The following is a 23,434-nucleotide window of genomic DNA, read 5'->3' on the forward strand; positions in this document are numbered from 1 at the left end:
TGTCAGGTTGGATGGGGAGTGTTGCTGCACAGCTATTTTCAGGTCTCTCCAGAGATGTTAGATCGGGTTCAAGTCCAGGCTCTGGCTGGGCTACTCAAGGACATTCAGAGACTTGTCCCAAAGCCACTCCTGCGTTTTATTGGCTGTGTGCTTAGGGTCATTGTCCTGTTGGAAGGTGAACCTTCGTCCCAGTCTGAGGTCATGAGCTCTCTGGAGCAGGTTTTCATAAAGGATCTCTCTGTACTTTGCTCCGTTCATCTTTCCCTCGATCCTGACTAGTCTCCCAGTCCCTGCTGCTGAAAAACATCCCCACAGCATGATGCTTCCACCACCATGCTTCACTGTAGGGATGGTGCCAGGTTTCCTCCAGATGTGACATTTGGCATTCAGGCCAAAGAGTTCAATCTTGGTTTATTCAGACCAGAGAATCTTGTTTCTCATGGTCTGAGAGTCTTTAGGTGCCTTTTGGCAAACTCCAAGCGGGCTGTCATGTGCCTTTTACTGAGGAGTGGCTTCCGTCTGGCCACTCTACCATAAAGGCCTGATTGATGGAGTGCTGCAGAGATGGTTGTCCTTCTGTGTCTAGAAGGACGACCGTTAAACCGCTTCTTAGTCCCCTTCACCCTGGAATGCTTTCTCAACAGTTTCTAACTCCTCCCCCTCTGTTAGTGGGTTGACACTACATTATAACTCTAACACCGTTCACACATTTATACTGTATTTGGGGTGAAATCCTTTAGTCATTATTCTTAAAATACAAATGAATCTATCATTCTGGGAAACCAGACCTGCTATTCATTGCTGACTTTGAAAAGGCTTTTGATAAAGTACGACTGGAGTTTATATATGTGCCATGGAATCGGAATGTCAAAAATCTCATCCCAACTATTTTGCAATCTAAATGTATATGGCACGTTTGGTCCATAAATGAAACTGGTATACTTTTGTATCTATCACAGTTTTCTTTAACCAATTATGGTCTTTATCACGGCCGACAGACAAGTTCCTTACTTTTCCCCCTTCCACTTTCCTCTTCCATTTTTGCGGTAATGCTGTAATTATTTGGTTGTAATTTTGGGTAGAGCAGACATTCCCATATGTTTTCGTTAGTTGCATGTGCGACACAACTCCAACAGTCCTACCTATGATATAATTTACGAAGATATACCTTTTTAAAATCATTTAGTATATTTGGGCGGCAGGTAGCTTAGTGGTAAAGAGCGTTGTGCCAGTAACCGAAAGGTCGCTGGTTCTAATCCCCGAGCCGACTAGGTGAAAAATCTGTCTGTGCCCTTAAGCAAGGCACTTAACCCTAATTGCTCATGTAAGTCGCTCTGGATAAGAGCGTCTGCTAAATGACTGAAATGTAAATGAAATTTGAATTTAACCACTATTTGTTGCATTTTGTTCTGTAGTTTCTGGTGGATTAAATTGAAATTGCAACCAACTTTATATGGCTTGTTTTAGAAATAGTGAAATTTGGGAGGTTTCCTTTTCAAATAACTGAAAGTGGGAGGTTATAATCTGAATACAGGGAAAAAGGCCATTGTTGAGCGTAGGGTGACACTTTCTTACTAATCTGCTAGAGAACCAGTTTGAATTTAAGTATACCTTTTGTATGACTGAAGCCTTTAGTGAGAGGTCTAATGCTTTAATATTTACTAATTTCTGCCCTCCGAATTCATATTCATTATAAATAGGCCCTTTTTTAATATTGTGTGGCTTGCCGTTCCAAATAAAATGGAAAATATATATATATTTTTAACTGTTCGCTAGGTGTAGGCAAGACCATAAGCAAATAGGTAAACTGGGATAATACTAAAGAGTTAATCAAGGTGATTTTTCCACAAATAGACAGGTATTTACCTTTCCATGGTAGCAATATCTTATCTATTTTTGTAAACTTTCTATTAAAATTGATTGGAGTGAGAATTTATTTATTTATGGATATTTTATACAGAGTATATCCACGTCACCATCAGACAATTTTATTGGTAAACTACACGGTAAGGTAAAAAGTAGTATTTTTTTAGTGATCCAATACGTAATCTAGTACATTTATCATAATTTGGTTGTAATCCAGAGAGGTTAGAAAATGTGTCTAGATCCTTTCTCAGGCTGTGGCGGGATCCACATTTTGGATTTAAAAGAACATGAATCATCAGCGTACAATGACACCTTTGTCTTTAAGCCCTAAATTTCTAATCCTTTGATATTATTGTTGGATCTGATTTTAATATCTAATATTTCGATGGCCATAATAAATAGATATGCCGAAAGTGGACAACCTTGTTTCACTCCTCTTGACAGTTTAAAACTTTCTGAGAAGTAGCCATTATTTACTATTTTACACCTAGGGTTACTATACATGATTTTAACCCATTTTATAAGAGATTCTCAAATTGAAATGTTCCATTTTTATATATAAACCCCAGTTGTTATTTTATCAAATGCCTTTTCGAAGTCTGCTATGAATAGCAGGCCTGGTTTCCCATATTTTCCATAGTGTTCTATTGTTTCCAATACTTGCCTTATATTATCTCCAATGTATCTTCCATGTAAAAAACCTGTCTGATTAGAATGAATAATGTCCGACAATACCTTTTTAATTCTATGCGCTATACATTTTGTTGCGTCACAACACTGAATCCTTTCGAATGCACTTTAGACAGGTGTGTGCCTTTCCAAATCATGTCCAATCAGTTGAATTTATCACAGATGGACTCATCAATTTGTAGAAACATCAAGGATAATCAATGGAAACCTGAGCTCAATTTCATATCTCCCATCAGATAAAAACAACAACGGCTCCAATGGGCTCGCGATCGCCAACAATGGAAAAACATCGCCTGGTCCGGCCAGTCCCGGTTCCTGTTGCGTCATGCTGATGGCAGTCAGGATTTGGTGTAAGCAGCATGAGTCCATAGCCCCATACTGCCTGGGGTCAACGGTACAGGCTGGTGGTGTATTAGTCTGGGGAATGTTTTCCTAGAACACGTTCGGTCCCTTGATACAAATTGAGCAAATTGATTCCCTGAAGAATTCACTGTTCTGGAGGCAAAGGGGGGGTCCAACCCGGTACTTGGTGGGTGTACCTAATAAACTGAGCGTATAAGGGTGAAATTCTCTCCCTGTTCGTTTTCTGTTTCATGGCCTCTGTCCAGGGATCTACCTCACTCGCCTCCACCATGACAGGCCGTTTATTTAGCCGTTGCCATAGAAACAGCAGAGGAGCTATACAGGGTCTCTAAGAATAGTCCTGGTTGGCTGTAGTCAGACATTCCTTTCTCCAGCCTCCCTCCAACAGGGACCTAAGGAAGGCTGTAACTGCTACTTGTTGTATTAATGGAGGTCTGCATCTAGCTCCACCCACAACACAGACAGCAGGCATCTAGCTCCACCCACAACACAGACAGCAGGCATCTAGCTCCACCCACAACACAGACAGCAGGCATCTAGCTCCACCCACAACACAGACAGCAGGCAGGAGACACACCATACAAGTAGATATACACTGGGAAGAAAAGACTAACATTCCTTCCTACTGGAGAGCAATGCTGGCAACGACTTAGTTCACCATTTTTTAAAAAGTAAAGCTAATTTTATAAAGCATTCACCAAAATAAGCATTCATGTTATTACACGTCACCAAGTGTTTTTCCCCTTTGAACAGAAGCTGCCGGTAGGATATCAATAGGATACCTACAGCATATTCAACTGTATTAGGTAGTGTAAGGAAATGTCTGTTCAGAGTGCATTTAGTTTAGACATCACTACCAGACCATCACACTCCATACCCCAGGTGGCAGTAGGTTAGCTAGACTCTCAAGGCAATTTCTTGTTTGGAATTGATCAAATCTATTTTTATTTGCCACATGCTTCGTAAACAACCGGTGTAGACTAACAGTGAAATGCTTACTTACGGCCCCTTCCCAACAACGCAGACAGAAAGACAATCGAGATACAATAGACAAGTAAAATACGTAATAATAAATACACAATGAGAAACGATAACATGGCTATATACACAGGGAGTACCAGGTAATAACATGGCTATATACACAGGGGACCAGGTAATAACATGGCTATATACACAGGGGACCAGGTAATAACATGGCTATATACACAGGGGACCAGGTAATAACATGGCTATATACACAGGGAGTACCAGGTAATAACATGGCTATATACACAGGGAGTACCAGGTAATAACATGGCTATATACACAGGGTACCAGGTAATAACATGGCTATATACACAGGATACCAGGTAATAACATGGCTATATACACAGGGAGTACCAGGTAATAACATGGCTATATACACAGGGGACCAGGTAATAACATGGCTATATACACAGGATACCAGGTAATAACATGGCTATATACACAGGGAGTACCAGGTAATAACATGGCTATATACACAGGGAGTACCAGGTAATAACATGGCTATATACACAGGGTACCAGTACTGAGTGGATGTGCAGGGGTACCAGGTAATAACATGGCTATATACACAGGGTACCAGGTAATAACATGGCTATATACAGGGAGTACCAGTACTGAGTGGATGTCCAGGGGTACCAGGTAATAACATGGCTATATACACAGGGTACCAGGTAATAACATGGCTATATACACAGGGTACCAGGTAATAACATGGCTATATACACAGGGGACCAGGTAATAACATGGCTATATACACAGGGGACCAGGTAATAACATGGCTATATACACAGGGGACCAGGTAATAACATGGCTATATACACAGGGGACCAGGTAATAACATGGCTATATACACAGGGGACCAGGTAATAACATGGCTATATACACAGGGGACCAGGTAATAACATGGCTATATACACAGGGGACCAGGTAATAACATGGCTATATACACAGGGGACCAGGTAATAACATGGCTATATACACAGGGTACCAGGTAATAACATGGCTATATACACAGGCTACCAGGTAATAACATGGCTATATACACAGGGGACCAGGTAATAACATGGCTATATACACAGGGTACCAGGTAATAACATGGCTATATACACAGGGGACCAGGTAATAACATGGCTATATACACAGGGGACCAGGTAATAACATGGCTATATACACAGGGGACCAGGTAATAACATGGCTATATACTATACACTAAGGGCGGCAGGTAGCTTAGTGGGTAAGAGCGTTGTGCCAGTAACCGAAAGGTCGCTGGTTCTAATCCCCGAGCCGACTAGGTGAAAAATCTGTCGATGTGCCCTTAAGCAAGGCACTTAACCCTAATTGCTCCTGTAAGTCGCTCTGGATAAGAGCGTCTGCTAAATGACTAAAATGTAAAAAAAATGTAAAAAAAATATACAAGGTACCAGTACTGAGTCCATGTGCAGGGGTACCAGGTAATAACATGGCTATATACAAGGTACCAGTACTGAGTCCATGTGCAGGGGTACCAGGTAATAACATGGCTATATACAGGGAGTACCAGTACTGAGTCAATTACTTTATACTATTCCAGGTATTCCTTAAAGAGGTGGGGTTTCAAGTGTCTCCGGAAGGTGGTGAGTGACTCCGCTGTCCTGGCGTCGTGAGGGAGCTTGTTCCACCATTGGGGTGCCAGAGCAGCGAACAGTTTTGACTGGGCTGAGCGGGAACTATGCTTCCGCAGAGGTAGGGGGTAGCAGGCCAGAGGTGGAAGAACGCAATGCCCTCGTTTGGGTGTAGGGACTGATCAGAGCCTGAAGGTCCGGAGGTGCCGTTCCCCTCACAGCTCTGTAGGCAAGCACCATGGTCTTGTAGGGTTGGAGCTAGTGTTAATAGATAGTAAGTTGAAACGCTACTGATAGTGGTCCTCTGTAGCTCAGCTGGTAGAGCACGCAGCTTGTAACGCCAAGGTAGTGGGTTCGATCCCCGGGACCACCCATACACAAAACATTTATGCACGCATGACTGTAAGTCGCTTTGGACAAAAGCGTCTGCTAAATGGCTTTATTATTCTTATTCTTATTATGATAGTCCATCTGTAGATGCTCTACAGACGATCCAAATAAAGCGTTACCAGTCATTGTTTACCTGGCCTGCAGAAATAGACCGTTTCCCGCTCGGGCAGGCTGCAGTATTTTCACACTGGGGAGGAGGCATATTTCTCCATAAACCCTGAACATGAAGGAGACGGAGCCTGCAGAGAGGCTTCTTGAAACAATTTTGTGAAATGGGGCCTCACTAGCAGCACGCAGCTGAAAAAATATACCCGCACACAAGCCTTGACATCCTGTTTCAGGTTAACTTTCCCAGTTTCCTGGTTAAAAAAATAATAATTCTGACTACACAGCTCCTAGCATGCACAATGCCTGGGAGAGAGCCAGATGGAGAGTTACTGGGCTAGAGAGCTAGAGGGGAAGATTTTAAGATCCAGGCAGAGATCAACTCCAACATCTGGTTTCAGCTACAGGGTAAAGGGCTGATTTCTTTCCCCTGTGGAAATACAGATCTGTTGCTAAAGCACAATTTAGCAGTGTTCCTTTCAGCCATCTTTTATGGTTAAAATGACAAGACATTTAGATCCAGATCTGTCCTGGTCATTATCCTGACTCAAATTAAAATGTTAGCCTTGTTTCCAGTAGAAGTTAATTATATACTGAACAAAAATATAAGAACCGTAGCCTGATGTAGTACGTCTGGTATGGGTCATCCTCTCACTGGGACGCGCTGGGTTGTGTTCTGGTATGGGTCATCCTCTCACTGGGACGCGCTCTGGTATGGGTCATCTTACTGGGACGTGCTGGGTTGTGTTCTGGTATGGGTCATCCTTTCACTGGGACGCGCTGGGTTGTGTTCTGGTATGGGTCATCCTCTCACTGGGACGCGCTCTGGTATGGGTCATCCTCTTACTGGGACGTGCTGGGTTGTGTTCTGGTATGGGTCATCCTCTCACTGGGACGCGCTGGGTTGTGTTCTGGGTCATCCGCTCACTGGGACGTGCTGGGTTGTGTTCTGGTATGGGTCATCCTCTCACTGGGACGTGCTGGGTTGTGTTCTGGTATGGGTCATCCTCTCACTGGGACGTGCTGGGTTGTGTTCTGGTATGGGTCATCCTCTCACTGGGACGCGCTGGGTTGTGTTCTGGTATGGGTCATCCTCTCACTGGGACGCGCTGGGTTGTGTTCTGGTATGGGTCATCCTCTTACTGGGACGCGCTCTGGTATGGGTCATCCTCTCACTGGGACGCGCTCTGGTATGGGTCATCCTCTCACTGGGACGTGCTGGGTTGTGTTCTGGTATGGGTCATCCTTTCACTGGGACGCGCTGGGTTGTGTTCTGGTATGGGTCATCCTCTCACTGGGACGCTGCTTGGTATGGGTCATCCTCTCACTGGGACGCGCTCTGGTATGGGTCATCCTCTCACTGGGACGTGCTGGGTTGTGTTCTGGTATGGGTCATCCTCTTACTGGGATGTGCTGGGTTGTGTTCTGGTATGGGTCATCCTCTCACTGGGACGTGCTGGGTTGTGTTCTGGTATGGGTCATCCTCTTACTGGGACGTGCTGGGTTGTGTTCTGGTATGGGTCATCCTCTCACTGGGACGCGCTGGGTTGTGTTCTGGTATGGGTCATCCTCTCACTGGGACGCGCTCTGGTATGGGTCATCCTCTCACTGGGATGCGCTGGGTTGTGTTCTGGGTCATCCTCTCACTGGGACGTGCTGGGTTGTGTTCTGGGTCATCCTCTCACTGGGACGCGCTGGGTTGTGTTCTGGGTCATCCTCTCACTGGGACGTGCTGGGTTGTGTTCTGGGTCATCCTCTCACTGGGACGCGCTGGGTTGTGTTCTGGTATGGGTCATCCTCTCACTGGGACGCGCTCTGGTATGGGTCATCCTCTCACTGGGATGCGCTGGGTTGTGTTCTGGGTCATCCTCTCACTGGGACGTGCTGGGTTGTGTTCTGGTATGGGTCATCCTCTCACTGGGACGTGCTGGGTTGTGTTCTGGTATGGGTCATCCTCTCACTGGGACGCGCTGGGTTGTGTTCTGGGTCATCCTCTCACTGGGACGTGCTGGGTTGTGTTCTGGTATGGGTCATCCTCTCACTGGGACGTGCTGGGTTGTGTTCTGGTATGGGTCATCCTCTCACTGGGACGTGCTGGGTTGTGTTCTGGTATGGGTCATCCTCTCACTGGGACGTGCTGGGTTGTGTTCTCTCCCGGAGTCCCCACTGAACCCAGTGCCCCCTCCCAGACAAGCTTGGGTCCCAGGATGTAAATGAAGAGCACATGTTGGATCAAATGTATATGTTGTGAGACCGGGTCAGCTTCCCCCATGTCTAGGGAGTGTTAGTTTATCCTCCTGCCACTTGGCTAGATGTGGGAGGCTGGTTCAACACAGCAACACGTTGCAGGCTGTGATATGGTGCGTCCAGTGGAGCTGGCTTGTTGCTTCTTTAGTTGAGCTGAAGTTGTCTCCTTTATGTGCTCTTGGTGGAAAACCCTTTGCCTTGACGCTGATAGTTTCATATTTCTCTGGTCTCTCTACACAGGCTCGTCTTCGGGACTCTGTATCCTGCATACTATTCCTACAAAGCAGTGAAAACCAAAAACGTCAAGGAATATGTAAGTACAAAAACCCTTATTTCCACATCATTGATTTCATCATACTAGTGTGTATTAAGGTGTCTGCAATAGAATACATGTGATAAACGGATGCATTTTCTAAAGCTTCCAAAATATTTTTACAATGGTGGGGGAGTGCCAAGATGGGGGCATGGGACTTCAACACAGGGATCTAGTGTATTTATGATTCATTGGGTGAACCCCATGCCACTTACCGGTACTCCATGTCTGGTCTGAAGGTATTGAGAACAAGTCCAGGCATGTGAATGGGAGTTAACTGCCTATGACTGGATCAAACACAGTGACATGCTCACTATCTATCTGTGGAGACTTGCAGCAGGACACTGTAAAGGCTGGGCTCCTGCCCTTACTAGAATGATCCCAGCAGGTGCCTTACAGGAATGCTAAATTGAGCATGTGGCCAACAGGTTTAGGAGAGATTAGTTTCGAGAATGTCCTCAGTCTCTCCTCAGCCCTCTCTCCTCCTCCATCTCACCATGCTACTCTCCCCTCTCTCCTCAGCCCTCTCTCTCCTCCTCCATCTCACCATGCTACTCTCCCTCTCTCCTCAGCCCTCTCTCTCCTCCTCCATCTCACCATGCTACTCTCTCTCTCCTCAGCCCCCTCTCTCCTCCTCCATCTCACCATGCTACTCTCCCTCTCTCCTCAGCCCCCTCTCTCCTCCTCCATCTCACCATGCTACTCTCCCTCTCTCCTCAGCCCTCTCTCTCTCCTCCTCCATCTCACCCTGCTACTCTCCCTCTCTCCTCAGCCCTCTCTCTCTCCTCCTCCATCTCACCATGCTACTCTCCCTCTCTCCTCAGCCCTCTCTCTCTCCTCCTCCATCTCACCCTGCTACTCTCCCTCTCTCCTCAGCCCTCTCTCTCTCCTCCTCCATCTCACCATGCTACTCTCCCTCTCTCCTCAGCCCCCTCTCTCCTCCTCCATCTCACCATGCTACTCTCCCTCTCTCCTCAGCCCCCTCTCTCCTCCTCCATCTCACCATGCTACTCTCCCTCTCTCCTCAGCCCTCTCTCTCTCCTCCTCCATCTCACCATGCTACTCTCCCTCTCTCCTCAGCCCTCTCTCTCTCCTCCTCCATCTCACCATGCTACTCTCCCTCTCTCCTCAGCCCTCTCTCTCTCCTCCTCCATCTCACCATGCTACTCTCCCTCTCTCCTCAGCCCTCTCTCTCTCCTCCTCCATCTCACCATGCTACTCTCCCTCTCTCCTCAGCCCTCTCTCTCTCCTCCTCCATCTCACCATGCTACTCTCCCTCTCTCCTCAGCCCTCTCTCTCTCCTCCTCCATCTCACCATGCTACTCTCCCTCTCTCCTCAGCCCTCTCTCTCTCCTCCTCCATCTCACCATGCTACTCTCCCTCTCTCCTCAGCCCTCTCTCTCTCCTCCTCCATCTCACCATGCTACTCTCCCTCTCTCCTCAGCCCTCTCTCTCTCCTCCTCCATCTCACCATGCTACTCTCCCTCTCTCCTCAGCCCTCTCTCTCTCCTCCTCCATCTCACCATGCTACTCTCCCTCTCTCCTCAGCCCTCTCTCTCTCCTCCTCCATCTCACCATGCTACTCTCCCTCTCTCCTCAGCCCTCTCTCTCTCCTCCTCCATCTCACCATGCTACTCTCCCTCTCTCCTCAGCCCTCTCTCTCTCTCCTCCATCTCACCATGCTACTCTCCCTCTCTCCTCAGCCCTCTCTCTCTCCTCCTCCATCTCACCATGCTACTCTCCCTCTCTCCTCAGCCCTCTCTCTCTCCTCCATCTCACCATGCTACTCTCCCTCTCTCCTCAGCCCCCTCTCTCCTCCATCTCACCATGCTACTCTCCCTCTCTCCTCAGCCCTCTCTCTCCTCCTCCATCTCACCATGCTACTCTCCCTCTCTCCTCAGCCCTCTCTCTCTCCTCCTCCATCTCACCATGCTACTCTCCCTCTCTCCTCAGCCCCCTCTCTCCTCCTCCATCTCACCCATGAGGGTCACACTCTCAAAGTGTTAGGACGTTCTGTTATCATCAAGTCTTTCACTTTCTAGATACTAAATGTACAAGTAAAGAGTGTAGGGCCTACATAAGACTTGTCATTCACGGAAGTAACTGGGCCGTTTTCCTGGAATGATGAGTGTTCAGATTGAAAGTTAATTTCAGTAAACCCTCGAGTCAGACGTTAACTGGCTGGGTTGGTTGTAGAACACTGAGTACAGAGCATTTTACCACCAAGCCATTTCAGAACATGTCATTACTGGGGTTACGCTTGTCTTTTAAATGCACAGTGAACGGCAGACTAGTAATTGAGAAACCTCCCCTGAAAATAGCCTGGACAAATCACGCTTTGTTGTTGCTCTTTTTATAGTTGCTTGTTTGCTCTGAAGTAAATATGAAAAGTCTTTATACATCTGCTTATATCACTACACACATACAGGACTATAGTAGCCGGCTGAGCCCATGTAAAGTGACTATATCACTACATATAGGACTATAGTAGACTGCTGAGCCCATGTAAAGTGACTATATCACTACATATAGGACTATAGTAGACTGCTGAGCCCATGTAAAGTGACTATATCACTACATATAGGACTATAGTAGACTGCTGAGCCCATGTAAAGTAACTATATCACTACATATAGGACTATAGTAGACTGCTGAGCCCATGTAAAGTGACTATATCACTACATATAGGACTATAGTAGACTGCTGAGCCCATGTAAAGTGACTATATCACTACATATAGGACTATAGACTGCTGAGCCCATGTAAAGTGACTATATCACTACATATAGGACTATAGTAGACTGCTGAGCCCATGTAAAGTAACTATATCACTACATATAGGACTATAGTAGCCTGCTGAGCCCATGTAAAGTGACTATATCACTACATATAGGACTATAGTAGACTGCTGAGCCCATGTAAAGTAACTATATCACTACATATAGGACTATAGTAGACTGCTGAGCCCATGTAAAGTGACTATATGACTACATATAGGACTATAGTAGACTGCTGAGCCCATGTAAAGTGACTATATCACTACATATAGGACTATAGTAGACTGCTGAGCCCATGTAAAGTGACTATATCACTACATATAGGACTATAGTAGACTGCTGAGCCCATGTAAAGTGACTATATCACTACATATAGGACTATAGTAGACTGCTGAGCCCATGTAAAGTGACTATATGACTACACATAGGACTATAGTAGACTGCTGAGCCCATGTAAAGTGACTATATCACTACATATAGGACTATAGTAGCCTGCTGAGCCCATGTAAAGTGACTATATCACTACATATATGACTATAGTAGCCTGCTGAGCCCATGTAAAGTGACTATATCACTACATATAGGACTATAGTAGACTGCTGAGCCCATGTAAAGTGACTATATCACTACATATAGGACTATAGTAGACTGCTGAGCCCATGTAAAGTGACTATATGACTACATATAGGACTATAGTAGACTGCTGAGCCCATGTAAAGTGACTATATCACTACATATAGGACTATAGTAGCCTGCTGAGCCCATGTAAAGTGACTATATCACTACATATAGGACTATAGTAGACTGCTGAGCCCATGTAAAGTGACTATATCACTACATATAGGACTATAGTAGCCTGCTGAGCCCATGTAAAGTGACTATATCACTACATATAGGACTATAGTAGACTGCTGAGCCCATGTAAAGTGACTATATCACTACATATAGGACTATAGTAGACTGCTGAGCCCATGTAAAGTGACTATATCACTACATATAGGACTATAGTAGACTGCTGAGCCCATGTAAAGTGACTATATCACTACATATAGGACTATAGTAGACTGCTGAGCCCATGTAAAGTGACTATATCACTACATATAGGACTATAGTAGCCTGCTGAGCCCATGTAAAGTGACTATATCACTACATATAGGACTATAGTAGCCTGCTGAGCCCATGTAAAGTGACTATATCACTACATATAGGACTATAGTAGCCTGCTGAGCCCATGTAAAGTGACTATATCACTACATATAGGACTATAGTAGCCTGCTGAGCCCATGTAAAGTGACTATATCACTACATATAGGACTATAGTAGACTGCTGAGCCCATGTAAAGTGACTATATCACTACATATAGGACTATAGTAGCCTGCTGAGCCCATGTAAAGTGACTATATCACTACATATACATACAGTGCCTTCGGAAAGTATTCAGACCCCTTGACTTTTTCCACATTTTTTTTAGGTTACAGCCTTATTCTAAAATGTATTAAATTGTTTTTTTCCCCTCATCAATATACACACAATACCCCATCATGACAAAGAAAAAACAGGTTTCTAGAAATTTTAGCAAATGTATACAAGAAAAAAGTGTTCAGACCCTTTACTCAGTACTTTGTTGACGCACCTTTGGCAGCGATTACAGCATTGAGTCTTCTTGGGTTTGACGCTAAAAGCTTGGCACACCAGTATTTGGGGAGTTTCTCCCATTTTTCTCTGCAGATCCTCTCAAGCTCTGTCAGGTTGGATGGGGAGCGTTGCTGCACAGCTATTTGCAGGTCTCTCCAGAGATGTTCGATCAGGTTCAAGTCCGGGCTCTGGCTGGGCCACTCAAGGACATTCAGAGACTTGTCCCGAAGCCACTCCTGTGTTGTCTTGGCTGTGTGCTTTGGGTTGTTGTCCTGTTGGAAGGTGAACCTTCAGCCCAGTCTGAGGTCTGGAGCAGGTTTTCATCAAGGATCTCTCTGTACTTTGCTCCGTTCATCTTTCCCTCGATCCTGACTAGTCTCCCAGTCCCTGCTGCTGAAAAACATCCCCACAGCATGATGCTGCCACCACCATGCAATATAATCTTGTTTCTCATGGTCAGAGTCTTTAGGTGCCTTTTGGCAAACTCCAAGCGGGCTGACATGTGCCTTTTACTGAGGAGTGACTTCTGTCTGGCTACTCTACAATAAATGCCTGATTGGTGGAGTGCTGCAGAGATGGTTGTCCTTCTGGAAGGTTCTCCCATCTCCACAGAGAAACTCTGGAGCTCTGTCAGAGTGACCATCAGGTTCACCTCCCTGACCAATATGGGATTCATCATTTTTGGTCATTCAGAGTGTATGTTACTGTTTCTCATATAGCTTTTCACACAGGGCACCTTTCCCTTTCGCCGGGCGGGTCGTTTTGGAAAATGTTTGGCAATTTGAGTATACCCACTTCTCTACACGACTGCACAAATCTGATTGGGTCACTTGTAACTTGCTGTTTGGACAGTCAGTATTCCAAAACAGATTTGAGCCTTATTCCTGCCGTGGGAACAAGGCTTTAGTTACAAATAAGGCATAATAGTTAGAACAAGTTAACATGTCATTCCTCAGAGCCCGCGGCTTGTTGGCATCTCCTCTCCCAGAGTCTAAGACTGAGGAATGCTTGCTTTGGACGGGAGCCTGTAGCCTGGACTGAGCTGCTCACGCCTTCATGCAGGGTTCCCCAACTGGGGGGTCTTTTTGGACATTAGAAGACTGTAAAACACCAGCAAATCAGCTCCAAGTGATTTTAATTTCGGGAAATCTGTTCCAAAGTATTAATATAATATAATAATAATAATAATATTCCCATGTATAATAGAGATTTAACAGAAATGTTTGAAATGATTGTTTTAGTCAAATATGATATCTGTTTGGTCTTTTTGTGGTCCATTTGCAGTCTACCAATTCTTCCCATGTAGTGCTCTACATTCTTCAATCATCCAGTGGTTTACTAGGATATGAAGGTGAAGGCCGCCTGCACAGGGACATACACATACAGGAGACAGGACGGACACATTGGAAATGCATTCAAGAGACTCCAGAAAGCGCTTCTTAAATGAGGTGGTGCACTATTCTATAGGGAGCCATTTGGGACACAGCCAAGTCACTCATACCACTACCATAAAGGGGTCAGACTGATACAGTACAGCTTAGCTCAGCCATGTTTTAATTTAAGATCGGGATCAGACTGATACAGTACAGCTTAGCTCAGCCATGTTTTAATTTAAGATAGGATCAGACTGATACAGTACAGCTTAGCTCAGCCATGTTTTAATTTAAGCTAGGATCAGACTGATACAGTACAGCTTAGCTCAGCCATGTTTTAATTTAAGCTAGGATCAGACTGATACAGTACAGCTTAGCTCAGCCATGTTTTAATTTAAGATCGGATCAGACTGATACAGTACAGCTTAGCTCAGCCATGTTTTAATTTAAGATAGGATCAGACTGATACAGTACAGCTTAGCTCAGCCATGTTTTAATTTAAGCTAGGATCAGACTGATACAGTACAGCTTAGCTCAGCCATGTTTTAATTTAAGCTAGGATCAGACTGATACAGTACAGCTTAGCTCAGCCATGTTTTAATTTAAGCTAGGATCAGACTGATACAGTACAGCTTAGCTCAGCCATGTTTTAATTTAAGATATGATCAGACTGATACAGTACAGCTTAGCTCAGCCATGTTTTAATTTAAGCTAGGATCAGACTGATACAGTACAGCTTAGCTCAGCCATGTTTTAATTTAATGCAGGTATTTGTTGGCCTGGCTGCTAGTAATGGTTTTCCTCCCACAGTCTGAGGAATGTAAAATGTCCTCCATATATTTGTATCTGGGATCTGGTCAGCTCTTTGTCTGTCTGCTGTCTATAAGGAGGATGAGATGGACACCCAGTCATCATGTCCCAATACCCCTGAGTCTTTGTCTCTCCGGGTGCATCCCAAATAGCACCCTATTCCCTATATAGTGCACTACTAGGGCCCTGGTCAAAAGTAGTGCACTAATAAAAGGAATAGGGTACCAGTTGGGACGCAACCTGTCTCTAGCCTGGAGCGTTGATCAGCCTCGGTCGGAACTCTCAGACAGTCACGGAGCTGCTGGGAGTTCAGCGGGAGGTCGCCAGTTCAGAGTGGCTGGCCATTCCACCGCTGCACAGATTCATTTGACTTGGTTCACTGAGGCTGAAAATATCACCTAATACCTCCGAGAGCCTCAGAGAGCCCTAACACAAGGCTTCCTCTCATCACATGACTGTCTGCGCTACCTTTTTGAGATTGAAATGCTAAGGAACCCTTGAAAGCCTGGTGCAGCTGGGCTCTAAGGCGTAGCCTAGCTCAGGGAGAGAGGGGGGAGATGGGCTCTAAGACGTAGCCTAGCTCAGGGAGAGAGGGGGGAGATGGGCTCTAAGACGTAGCCTAGCTCAGGGAGAGAGGGGGGAGATGGGCTCTAAGGCGTAGCCTAGCTCAGGGAGAGAGGGGGGAGATGGGCTCTAAGGCGTAGCCTAGCTCAGGGAGAGAGGGGGGAGATGGGCTCTAAGGCGTAGCCTAGCTCAGGGAGAGAGGGGGGAGATGGGCTCTAAGGCGTAGCCTAGCTCAGGGAGAGAGGGGGAGAGGGCCCTGGCGTAGCCTAGCTCAGGAGAGAGGGGGAGATGGGCTCTAAGGCGTAGCCCTAGCTCAGGGAGAGAGGGGGGAGATGGGCTCTAAGGCGTAGCCTAGCTCAGGAGAGAGGGGGGAGATGGGCTCTAAGGCGTAGCCTAGCTCAGGGAGAGAGGGGGGAGATGGGCTCTAAGATGTAGCCTAGCTCAGGGAGAGAGGGAGGAGATGGGCTCTAAGGCGTAGCCTAGCTCAGGGAGAGAGGGGGGAGATGGGCTCTAAGGCGTAGCCTCAGCTCAGGGAGAGAGGGGGAGATGGGCTCTAGGCGTAGCCTAGCTCAGGGAGAGAGGGAGATGGGCTCTAGGCGTAGCCTAGCTCAGGAGAGAGGGGGAGATGGGCTCTAGGCGTAGCTAGCTCAGGGAGAGAGGGGGAGATGGGCTCTAAGGCGTGAGCCTAGCTCAGGAGAGAGGGGGAGATGGGCTCTAAGGCGTAGCCTAGCTCAGGGAGAGAGGGGGAGATGGGCTCTAAGGCGTAGCCTAGCTCAGGGAGAGGGGGAGATGGGCTCTAAGGCGTAGCCTAGCTCAGGGAGAGAGGGGGGAGATGGGCTCTAAGGCGTAGCCTAGCTCAGGGAGAGAGGGGGGAGATGGGCTCTAAGGCGTAGCCTAGCTCAGGGAGAGAGGGAGGAGATGGGCTCTAAGATGTAGCCTAGCTCAGGGAGAGAGGGAGGAGATGGGCTCTAAGGCGTAGCCTAGCGCTCAGGGAGAGAGGGGGGAGATGGGCTCTAAGGCGTAGCCTAGCTCAGGGAGAGAGGGGGGAGATGGGCTCTAAGGCGTAGCCTAGCTCAGGGAGAGAGGGGGAGATGGGCTCTAAGGCGTAGCCTAGCTCAGGAGAGGGGAGATGGGCTCTAGGGCGTAGCCTAGCTCAGGGAGAGAGGGGGGAGATGGGCTCTAAGGCGTAGCCTAGCTCAGGGAGAGAGGGGGGAGATGGGCTCTAAGGCGTAGCCTAGCTCAGGGAGAGAGGGGGGAGATGGGCTCTAAGGCGTGGCCTAGCTCAGGGAGAGAGGGGGAGATGGGCTCTAGGCGAGCCTAGCTCAGGGAGAGAGGGGGAGATGGGCTCTAAGACGTAGCCTAGCTCAGGGAGAGAGGGGGGAGATGGGCTCTAAGGCGTAGCCTAGCTCAGGGAGAGAGGGGGGAGATGGGCTCTAAGGCGTAGCCTAGCTCAGGGAGAGAGGGGGGAGAGCAGCCCCTGTCTCTGTGTAGCCTCAGTCAGACAGTAATGATGCCTCCTTGTCACACATTAATGACCTACTCTATGGTTTGTTAAATGAGTTATTCAGCAATACATAGTGAGCGTGTTTCAGTCCTATATACAGTCCTGTCACGTCTACTCAGGTAATGCTGTCTGGTCTGTCTGTCTGGTCTGTCTGGTCTGGTCTGTCTGGTCTGTCTGGTCTGTCTGGTCTGGTCTGTCTGGTCTGTCTGGTCTGTCTGGTCTGGTCTGGTCTGTCTGGTCTGGTCTGTCTGGTCTGTCTGGTCTGTCTGGTCTGGTCTGGTCTGTCTGGTCTGTCTGGTCTGTCTGGTCTGTCTGGTCTGGTCTGTCTGGTCTGTCTGGTCTGTCTGGTCTGTCTGGTCTGTCTGTCTGGTCTGTCTGGTGTCTGGTCTGTCTGGTCTGTCTGGTCTGGTCTGTCTGGTCTGTCTGGTCTGGTCTGTCTGGTCTGTCTGGTCTGTCTGGTCTGGTCTGTCTGGTCTGTCTGGTCTGGTCTGTCTGGTCTGTCTGGTCTGTCTGGTCTGTCTGGTCTGGTCTGGTCTGTCTGGTCTGTCTGGTCTGTCTGGTCTGGTCTGTCTGGTCTGTCTGGTCTGGTCTGGTCTGGTCTGTCTGGTCTGTCTGGTCTGGTCTGTCTGGTCTGTCTGGTCTGTCTGGTCTGGTCTGTCTGGTCTGGTCTGGTCTGTCTGGTCTGTCTGGTCTGGTCTGTCTGGTCTGGTCTGTCTGGTCTGTCTGGTCTGTCTGGTCTGTCTGGTCTGTCTGGTCTGGTCTGTCTGGTCTGTCTGGTCTGTCTGTCTGGTCTGTCTGTCTGGTCTGGTCTGTCTGGTCTGGTCTGGTCTGTCTGGTCTGGTCTGTCTGGTCTGTCTGTCTGGTCTGTCTGTCTGGTCTGGTCTGTCTGGTCTGTCTGGTCTGGTCTGTCTGGTCTGTCTGGTCTGGTCTGTCTGTCTGGTCTGTCTGGTCTGTCTGGTCTGTCTGGTCTGTCTGTCTGGTCTGTCTGGTCTGTCTGGTCTGTCTGTCTGGTCTGTCTGGTCTGTCTGTCTGGTCTGTCTGGTCTGTCTGGTCTGGTCTGTCTGGTCTGTCTGGTCTGTCTGGTCTGGTCTGGTCTGTCTGGTCTGGTCTGTCTGGTCTGTCTGGTCTGGTCTGTCTGTCTGGTCTGGTCTGGTCTGTCTGGTCTGTCTGTCTGGTCTGTCTGGTCTGTCTGTCTGGTCTGGTCTGTCTGGTCTGTCTGGTCTGGTCTGTCTGGTCTGTCTGTCTGGTCTGTCTGGTCTGGTCTGGTCTGGTCTGGTCTGTCTGGTCTGTCTGTCTGGTCTGGTCTGTCTGGTCTGGTCTGGTCTGTCTGGTCTGTCTGGTCTGTCTGGTCTGTCTGGTCTGGTCTGTCTGGTCTGGTCTGTCTGGTCTGTCTGGTCTGGTCTGTCTGGTCTGTCTGGTCTGGTCTGGTCTGGTCTGTCTGGTCTGGTCTGGTCTGGTCTGTCTGGTCTGGTCTGTCTGGTCTGGTCTGGTCTGGTCTGGTCTGGTCTGGTCTGGTCTGTCTGGTCTGGTCTGGTCTGGTCTGTCTGGTCTGGTCTGTCTGGTCTGGTCTGGTCTGTCTGGTCTGTCTGGTCTGTCTGGTCTGGTCTGTCTGGTCTGGTCTGGTCTGTCTGGTCTGGTCTGTCTGGTCTGCTCTGTCTGGTCTGGCAAGAGTGCCTACCATTCCTGTATGTATTGCTGATGGTATGGCTCTCTAGGTGAAACACCCCCCTTTTATGACCAGAGCCTCTATGCTGCATCCCAGCTGGCACCCTATTCCCTTTCTAGTGCACTACTAATGACCCAGAGCCCTTTCTAGTGCACTACTAATGACCCAGAGCCCTTTCTAGTGCACTACTAATGACCAGAGCCCAATAGGGGGCACTATATAGGGAATAGGGTGGCATTTGGGATGCAGACCAGGACCTACTAGTGGTGATCAGCAGCTACATCTCACATGGTATCTATATGGGGTATGACATCTAGCATACTGTTCCATGGTATCTATATGGTGTATGACCTCTAGCATACTGTTCCATGGCATCTATATGGGGTATGACATCTAGCATACTGTTCCATGGTATCTATATGGGGTATGACATCTAGCATACTGTTCCATGGTATCTATATGGGGAATGACATCTAGCATACTGTTCCATGGTATCTATATGGTGTATGACCTCTAGCATACTGTTCCATGGTATCTATATGGGGAATGACATCTAGCATACTGTTCCATGGTATCTATATGGTGTATGACCTCTAGCATACTGTTCCATGGTATCTATATGGTGTATGACCTCTAGCATACTGTTCCATGGTATCTATATGGGGTATGACATCTAGCATACTGTTCCATGGTATCTATATGGTGTATGACCTCTAGCATACTGTTCCATGGTATCTATATGGGGTATGACATCTAGCATACTGTTCCATGGTATCTATATGGGGTATGACATCTAGCATACTGTTCCATGGTATCTATATGGTGTATGACATCTAGCATACTGTTCCATGGTATCTATATGGTTTTGACCTCTAGCATACTGTTCCATGGTATCTATATGGGGTATGACATCTAGCATACTGTTCCATGGTATCTATATGGGGTATGACCTCTAGCATACTGTTCCATGGTATCTATATGGGGTATGACATCTAGCATACTGTTCCATGGTATCTATATGGGGTATGACATCTAGCATACTGTTCCATGGTATCTATATGGGGTATGACATCTAGCATACTGTTCCATGGTATCTATATGGGGTATGACCTCTAGCATACTGTTCCATGGTATCTATATGGGGTATGACATCTAGCATACTGTTCCATGGTATCTATATGGGGTATGACATCTAGCATACTGTTCCATGGTATCTATATGGGGTATGACATCTAGCATACTGTTCCATGGCATCTATATGGGGTATGGCATCTAGCATACTGTTCCATGGTATCTATATGGGGTATGACATCTAGCATACTGTTCCATGGCATCTATATGGGGTATGACATCTAGCATACTGTTCCATGGTATCTATATGGGGTATGACATCTAGCATACTGTTCCATGGCATCTATATGGGGTATGACATCTAGCATACTGTTCCATGGTATCTATATGGGGTATGACATCTAGCATACTGTTCCATGGCATCTATATGGGGTATGACATCTAGCATACTGTTCCATGGTATCTATATGGGGTATGACATCTAGCATACTGTTCCATGGTATCTATATGGGGTATGACATCTAGCATACTGTTCCATGGCATCTATATGGGGTATGACATCTAGCATACTGTTCCATGGTATCTATATGGGGTATGACATCTAGCATACTGTTCCATGGTATCTATATGGGGTATGACATCTAGCATACTGTTCCATGGTATCTATATGGGGTATGACATCTAGCATACTGTTCCATGTAGAAAGTGTTGATTATCCTGTCTCTGTGTTCCAACAGGTCCGCTGGATGATGTACTGGATTGTGTTTGCTCTCTACACTGTCGTGGAGACCATCACAGACCTCACTGTAGCCTGGTAAGACTTAATACAGACCTCCCTGTAGCCTGGTAAGACTTAATACAGACCTCACTGTAGCCTGGTGAGACTTAATACAGACCTCCCTGTAGCCTGGTGAGACTTAATACAGACCTCCCTGTAGCCTGGTGAGACTTAATACAGACCTCACTGTAGCCTGGTGAGACTTAATACAGACCTCACTGTAGCCTGGTGGGACTTAATACAGACCTCCCTGTAGCCTGGTGAGACTTAATACAGACCTCCCTGTAGCCTGGTGAGACTTAATACAGACCTCCCTGTAGCCTGGTGAGACTTAATACAGACCTCACTGTAGCCTGGTGAGACTTAATACAGACCTCACTGTAGCCTGGTGAGACTTAATACAGACCTCCCTGTAGCCTGGTGGGACTTAATACAGACCTCCCTGTAGCCTGGTGAGACTTAATACAGACCTCACTGTAGCCTGGTGAGACTTAATACAGACCTCACTGTAGCCTGGTGAGACTTAATACAGACCTCCCTGTAGCCTGGTGAGACTTAATACAGACCTCCCTGTAGCCTGGTGAGACTTAATACAGACCTCACTGTAGCCTGGTGAGACTTAATACAGACCTCCCTGTAGCCTGGTGAGACTTAATACAGACCTCCCTGTAGCCTGGTGAGACTTAATACAGACCTCCCTGTAGCCTGGTAAGACTTAATACAGACCTCACTGTAGCCTGGTAAGACTTAATACAGACCTCCCTGTAGCCTGGTGAGACTTAATGCAGACCTCACTGTAGCCTGGTGAGACTTAATACAGACCTCCCTGTAGCCTGGTAAGACTTAATACAGACCTCACTGTAGCCTGGTAAGACTTAATACAGACCTCCCTGTAGCCTGGTAAGACATAATGCAGACCTCACTGTAGCCTGGTGAGACTTAATACAGACCTCACTGTAGCCTGGTGAGACTTAATACAGACCTCACTGTAGCCTGGTAAGACTTAATACAGACCTCCCTGTAGCCTGGTGAGACATAATGCAGACCTCACTGTAGCCTGGTGTCTAGTAGGACTGACAGAGGCATTAATTGGAACTATTAACATGAGTTTATGCTAATTCTTCATTTGGTTTATTGGCCTTGAATGTGTTAACCCAAACAAACCAATCCCATTTAATTATCCATGTTGTCTTTGATCATCACGCTATGCCGAAAACAATTGAGGCTTATTGAAATTACGTTGCCCTTTTTAATTGAGATTGTCTTATAAATTAATGTGTTATACAGATTTAATGAGAAGCATCATGTTGGCTGATTAATAGGATTTAAGCAGTGTATATTTCACTGGCAGAAAATGAATAGCGGTGGACGGCGGTATGCTAACCCAATGCCTTTCCCTAATCCTAACGCTTACCTGAACCTCAGTGAAACTATACCTAACCTTAATCTAACCCTCGCTCCTTAACCCTTACCTCAGTGAAACTATACTTAACCTAACCTTAACCCTAAACCTAACCCTAAACCTTAACCCTAACCTTCATGTGTTGTCATTCAGACGGAAATGAGCTGTTCGCTAAATCTGGAACAATTCATATTTTCTCCAGTGTACTTACAGTATGTTTTGTTCTACGTTGTCCCTGTTCAAATAAACATCATCATCTCTCTCTAGGTTCCCCCTGTACTATGAGCTGGTCTATGGGTCAGGGTTAATAATGTGTTAAAATGTGTTGTCTCTCTCTAGGTTCCCCCTGTACTATGAGCTGGTCTATGGGTCAGGGTTAATACTGTGTTAAAATGTGTTGTCTCTCTCTAGGTTCCCCCTGTACTATGAGCTGGTCTATGGGTCAGGGTTAATACTGTGTTAAAATGTGTTGTCTCTCTAGGTTCCCCCTGTACTATGAGCTGGTCTATGGGTCAGGGTTAATACTGTGTTAAAATGTGTTGTCTCTCTCTAGGTTCCCCCTGTACTATGAGCTGGTCTATGGGTCAGGGTTAATACTGTGTTAAAATGTGTTGTCTCTCTCTAGGTTCCCCCTGTACTATGAGCTGGTCTATGGGTCAGGGTTAATACTGTGTTAAAATGTGTTGTCTCTCTAGGTTCCCCCTGTACTATGAGCTGGTCTATGGGTCAGGGTTAATACTGTGTTAAAATGTGTTGTCTCTCTCTAGGTTCCCCCTGTACTATGAGCTGGTCTATGGGTCAGGGTTAATACTGTGTTAAAATGTGTTGTCTCTCTCTAGGTTCCCCCTGTACTATGAGCTGGTCTATGGGTCAGGGTTAATACTGTGTTAAAATGTGTTGTCTCTCTCTAGGTTCCCCCTGTACTATGAGCTGGTCTATGGGTCAGGGTTAATACTGTGTTAAAATGTGTTGTCTCTCTCTAGGTTCCCCCTGTACTATGAGCTGGTCTATGGGTCAGGGTTAATACTGTGTTAAAATGTGTTGTCTCTCTAGGTTCCCCCTGTACTATGAGCTGGTCTATGGGTCAGGGTTAATACTGTGTTAAAATGTGTTGTCTCTCTCTAGGTTCCCCCTGTACTATGAGCTGGTCTATGGGTCAGGGTTAATACTGTGTTAAAATGTGTTGTCTCTCTCTAGGTTCCCCTGTACTATGAGCTGGTCTATGGGTCAGGGTTAATACTGTGTTAAAATG

General features: G+C 46.7%; 1 protein-coding gene across 1 annotated transcript in view; it reads left to right on the forward strand.

Annotated features, from left to right (window-relative positions):
• reep3b (receptor accessory protein 3b) overlaps nucleotides 1–23,434 on the forward strand; it is a 48,472-nt gene that overhangs the window by 7,678 nt on the left and 17,360 nt on the right. The window contains exons 2-3 of the mRNA XM_045217646.1: nucleotides 8,529–8,601; nucleotides 20,740–20,816. Coding sequence (XP_045073581.1) covers nucleotides 8,529–8,601; nucleotides 20,740–20,816 — 150 coding nt within the window. The remainder of the gene's footprint in view (nucleotides 1–8,528; nucleotides 8,602–20,739; nucleotides 20,817–23,434) is intronic.

Source organism: Coregonus clupeaformis, unplaced genomic scaffold (assembly GCF_020615455.1).
Source record: "Coregonus clupeaformis isolate EN_2021a unplaced genomic scaffold, ASM2061545v1 scaf1164, whole genome shotgun sequence".
In the NCBI taxonomy this organism is placed as follows: domain Eukaryota; kingdom Metazoa; phylum Chordata; class Actinopteri; order Salmoniformes; family Salmonidae; genus Coregonus; species Coregonus clupeaformis.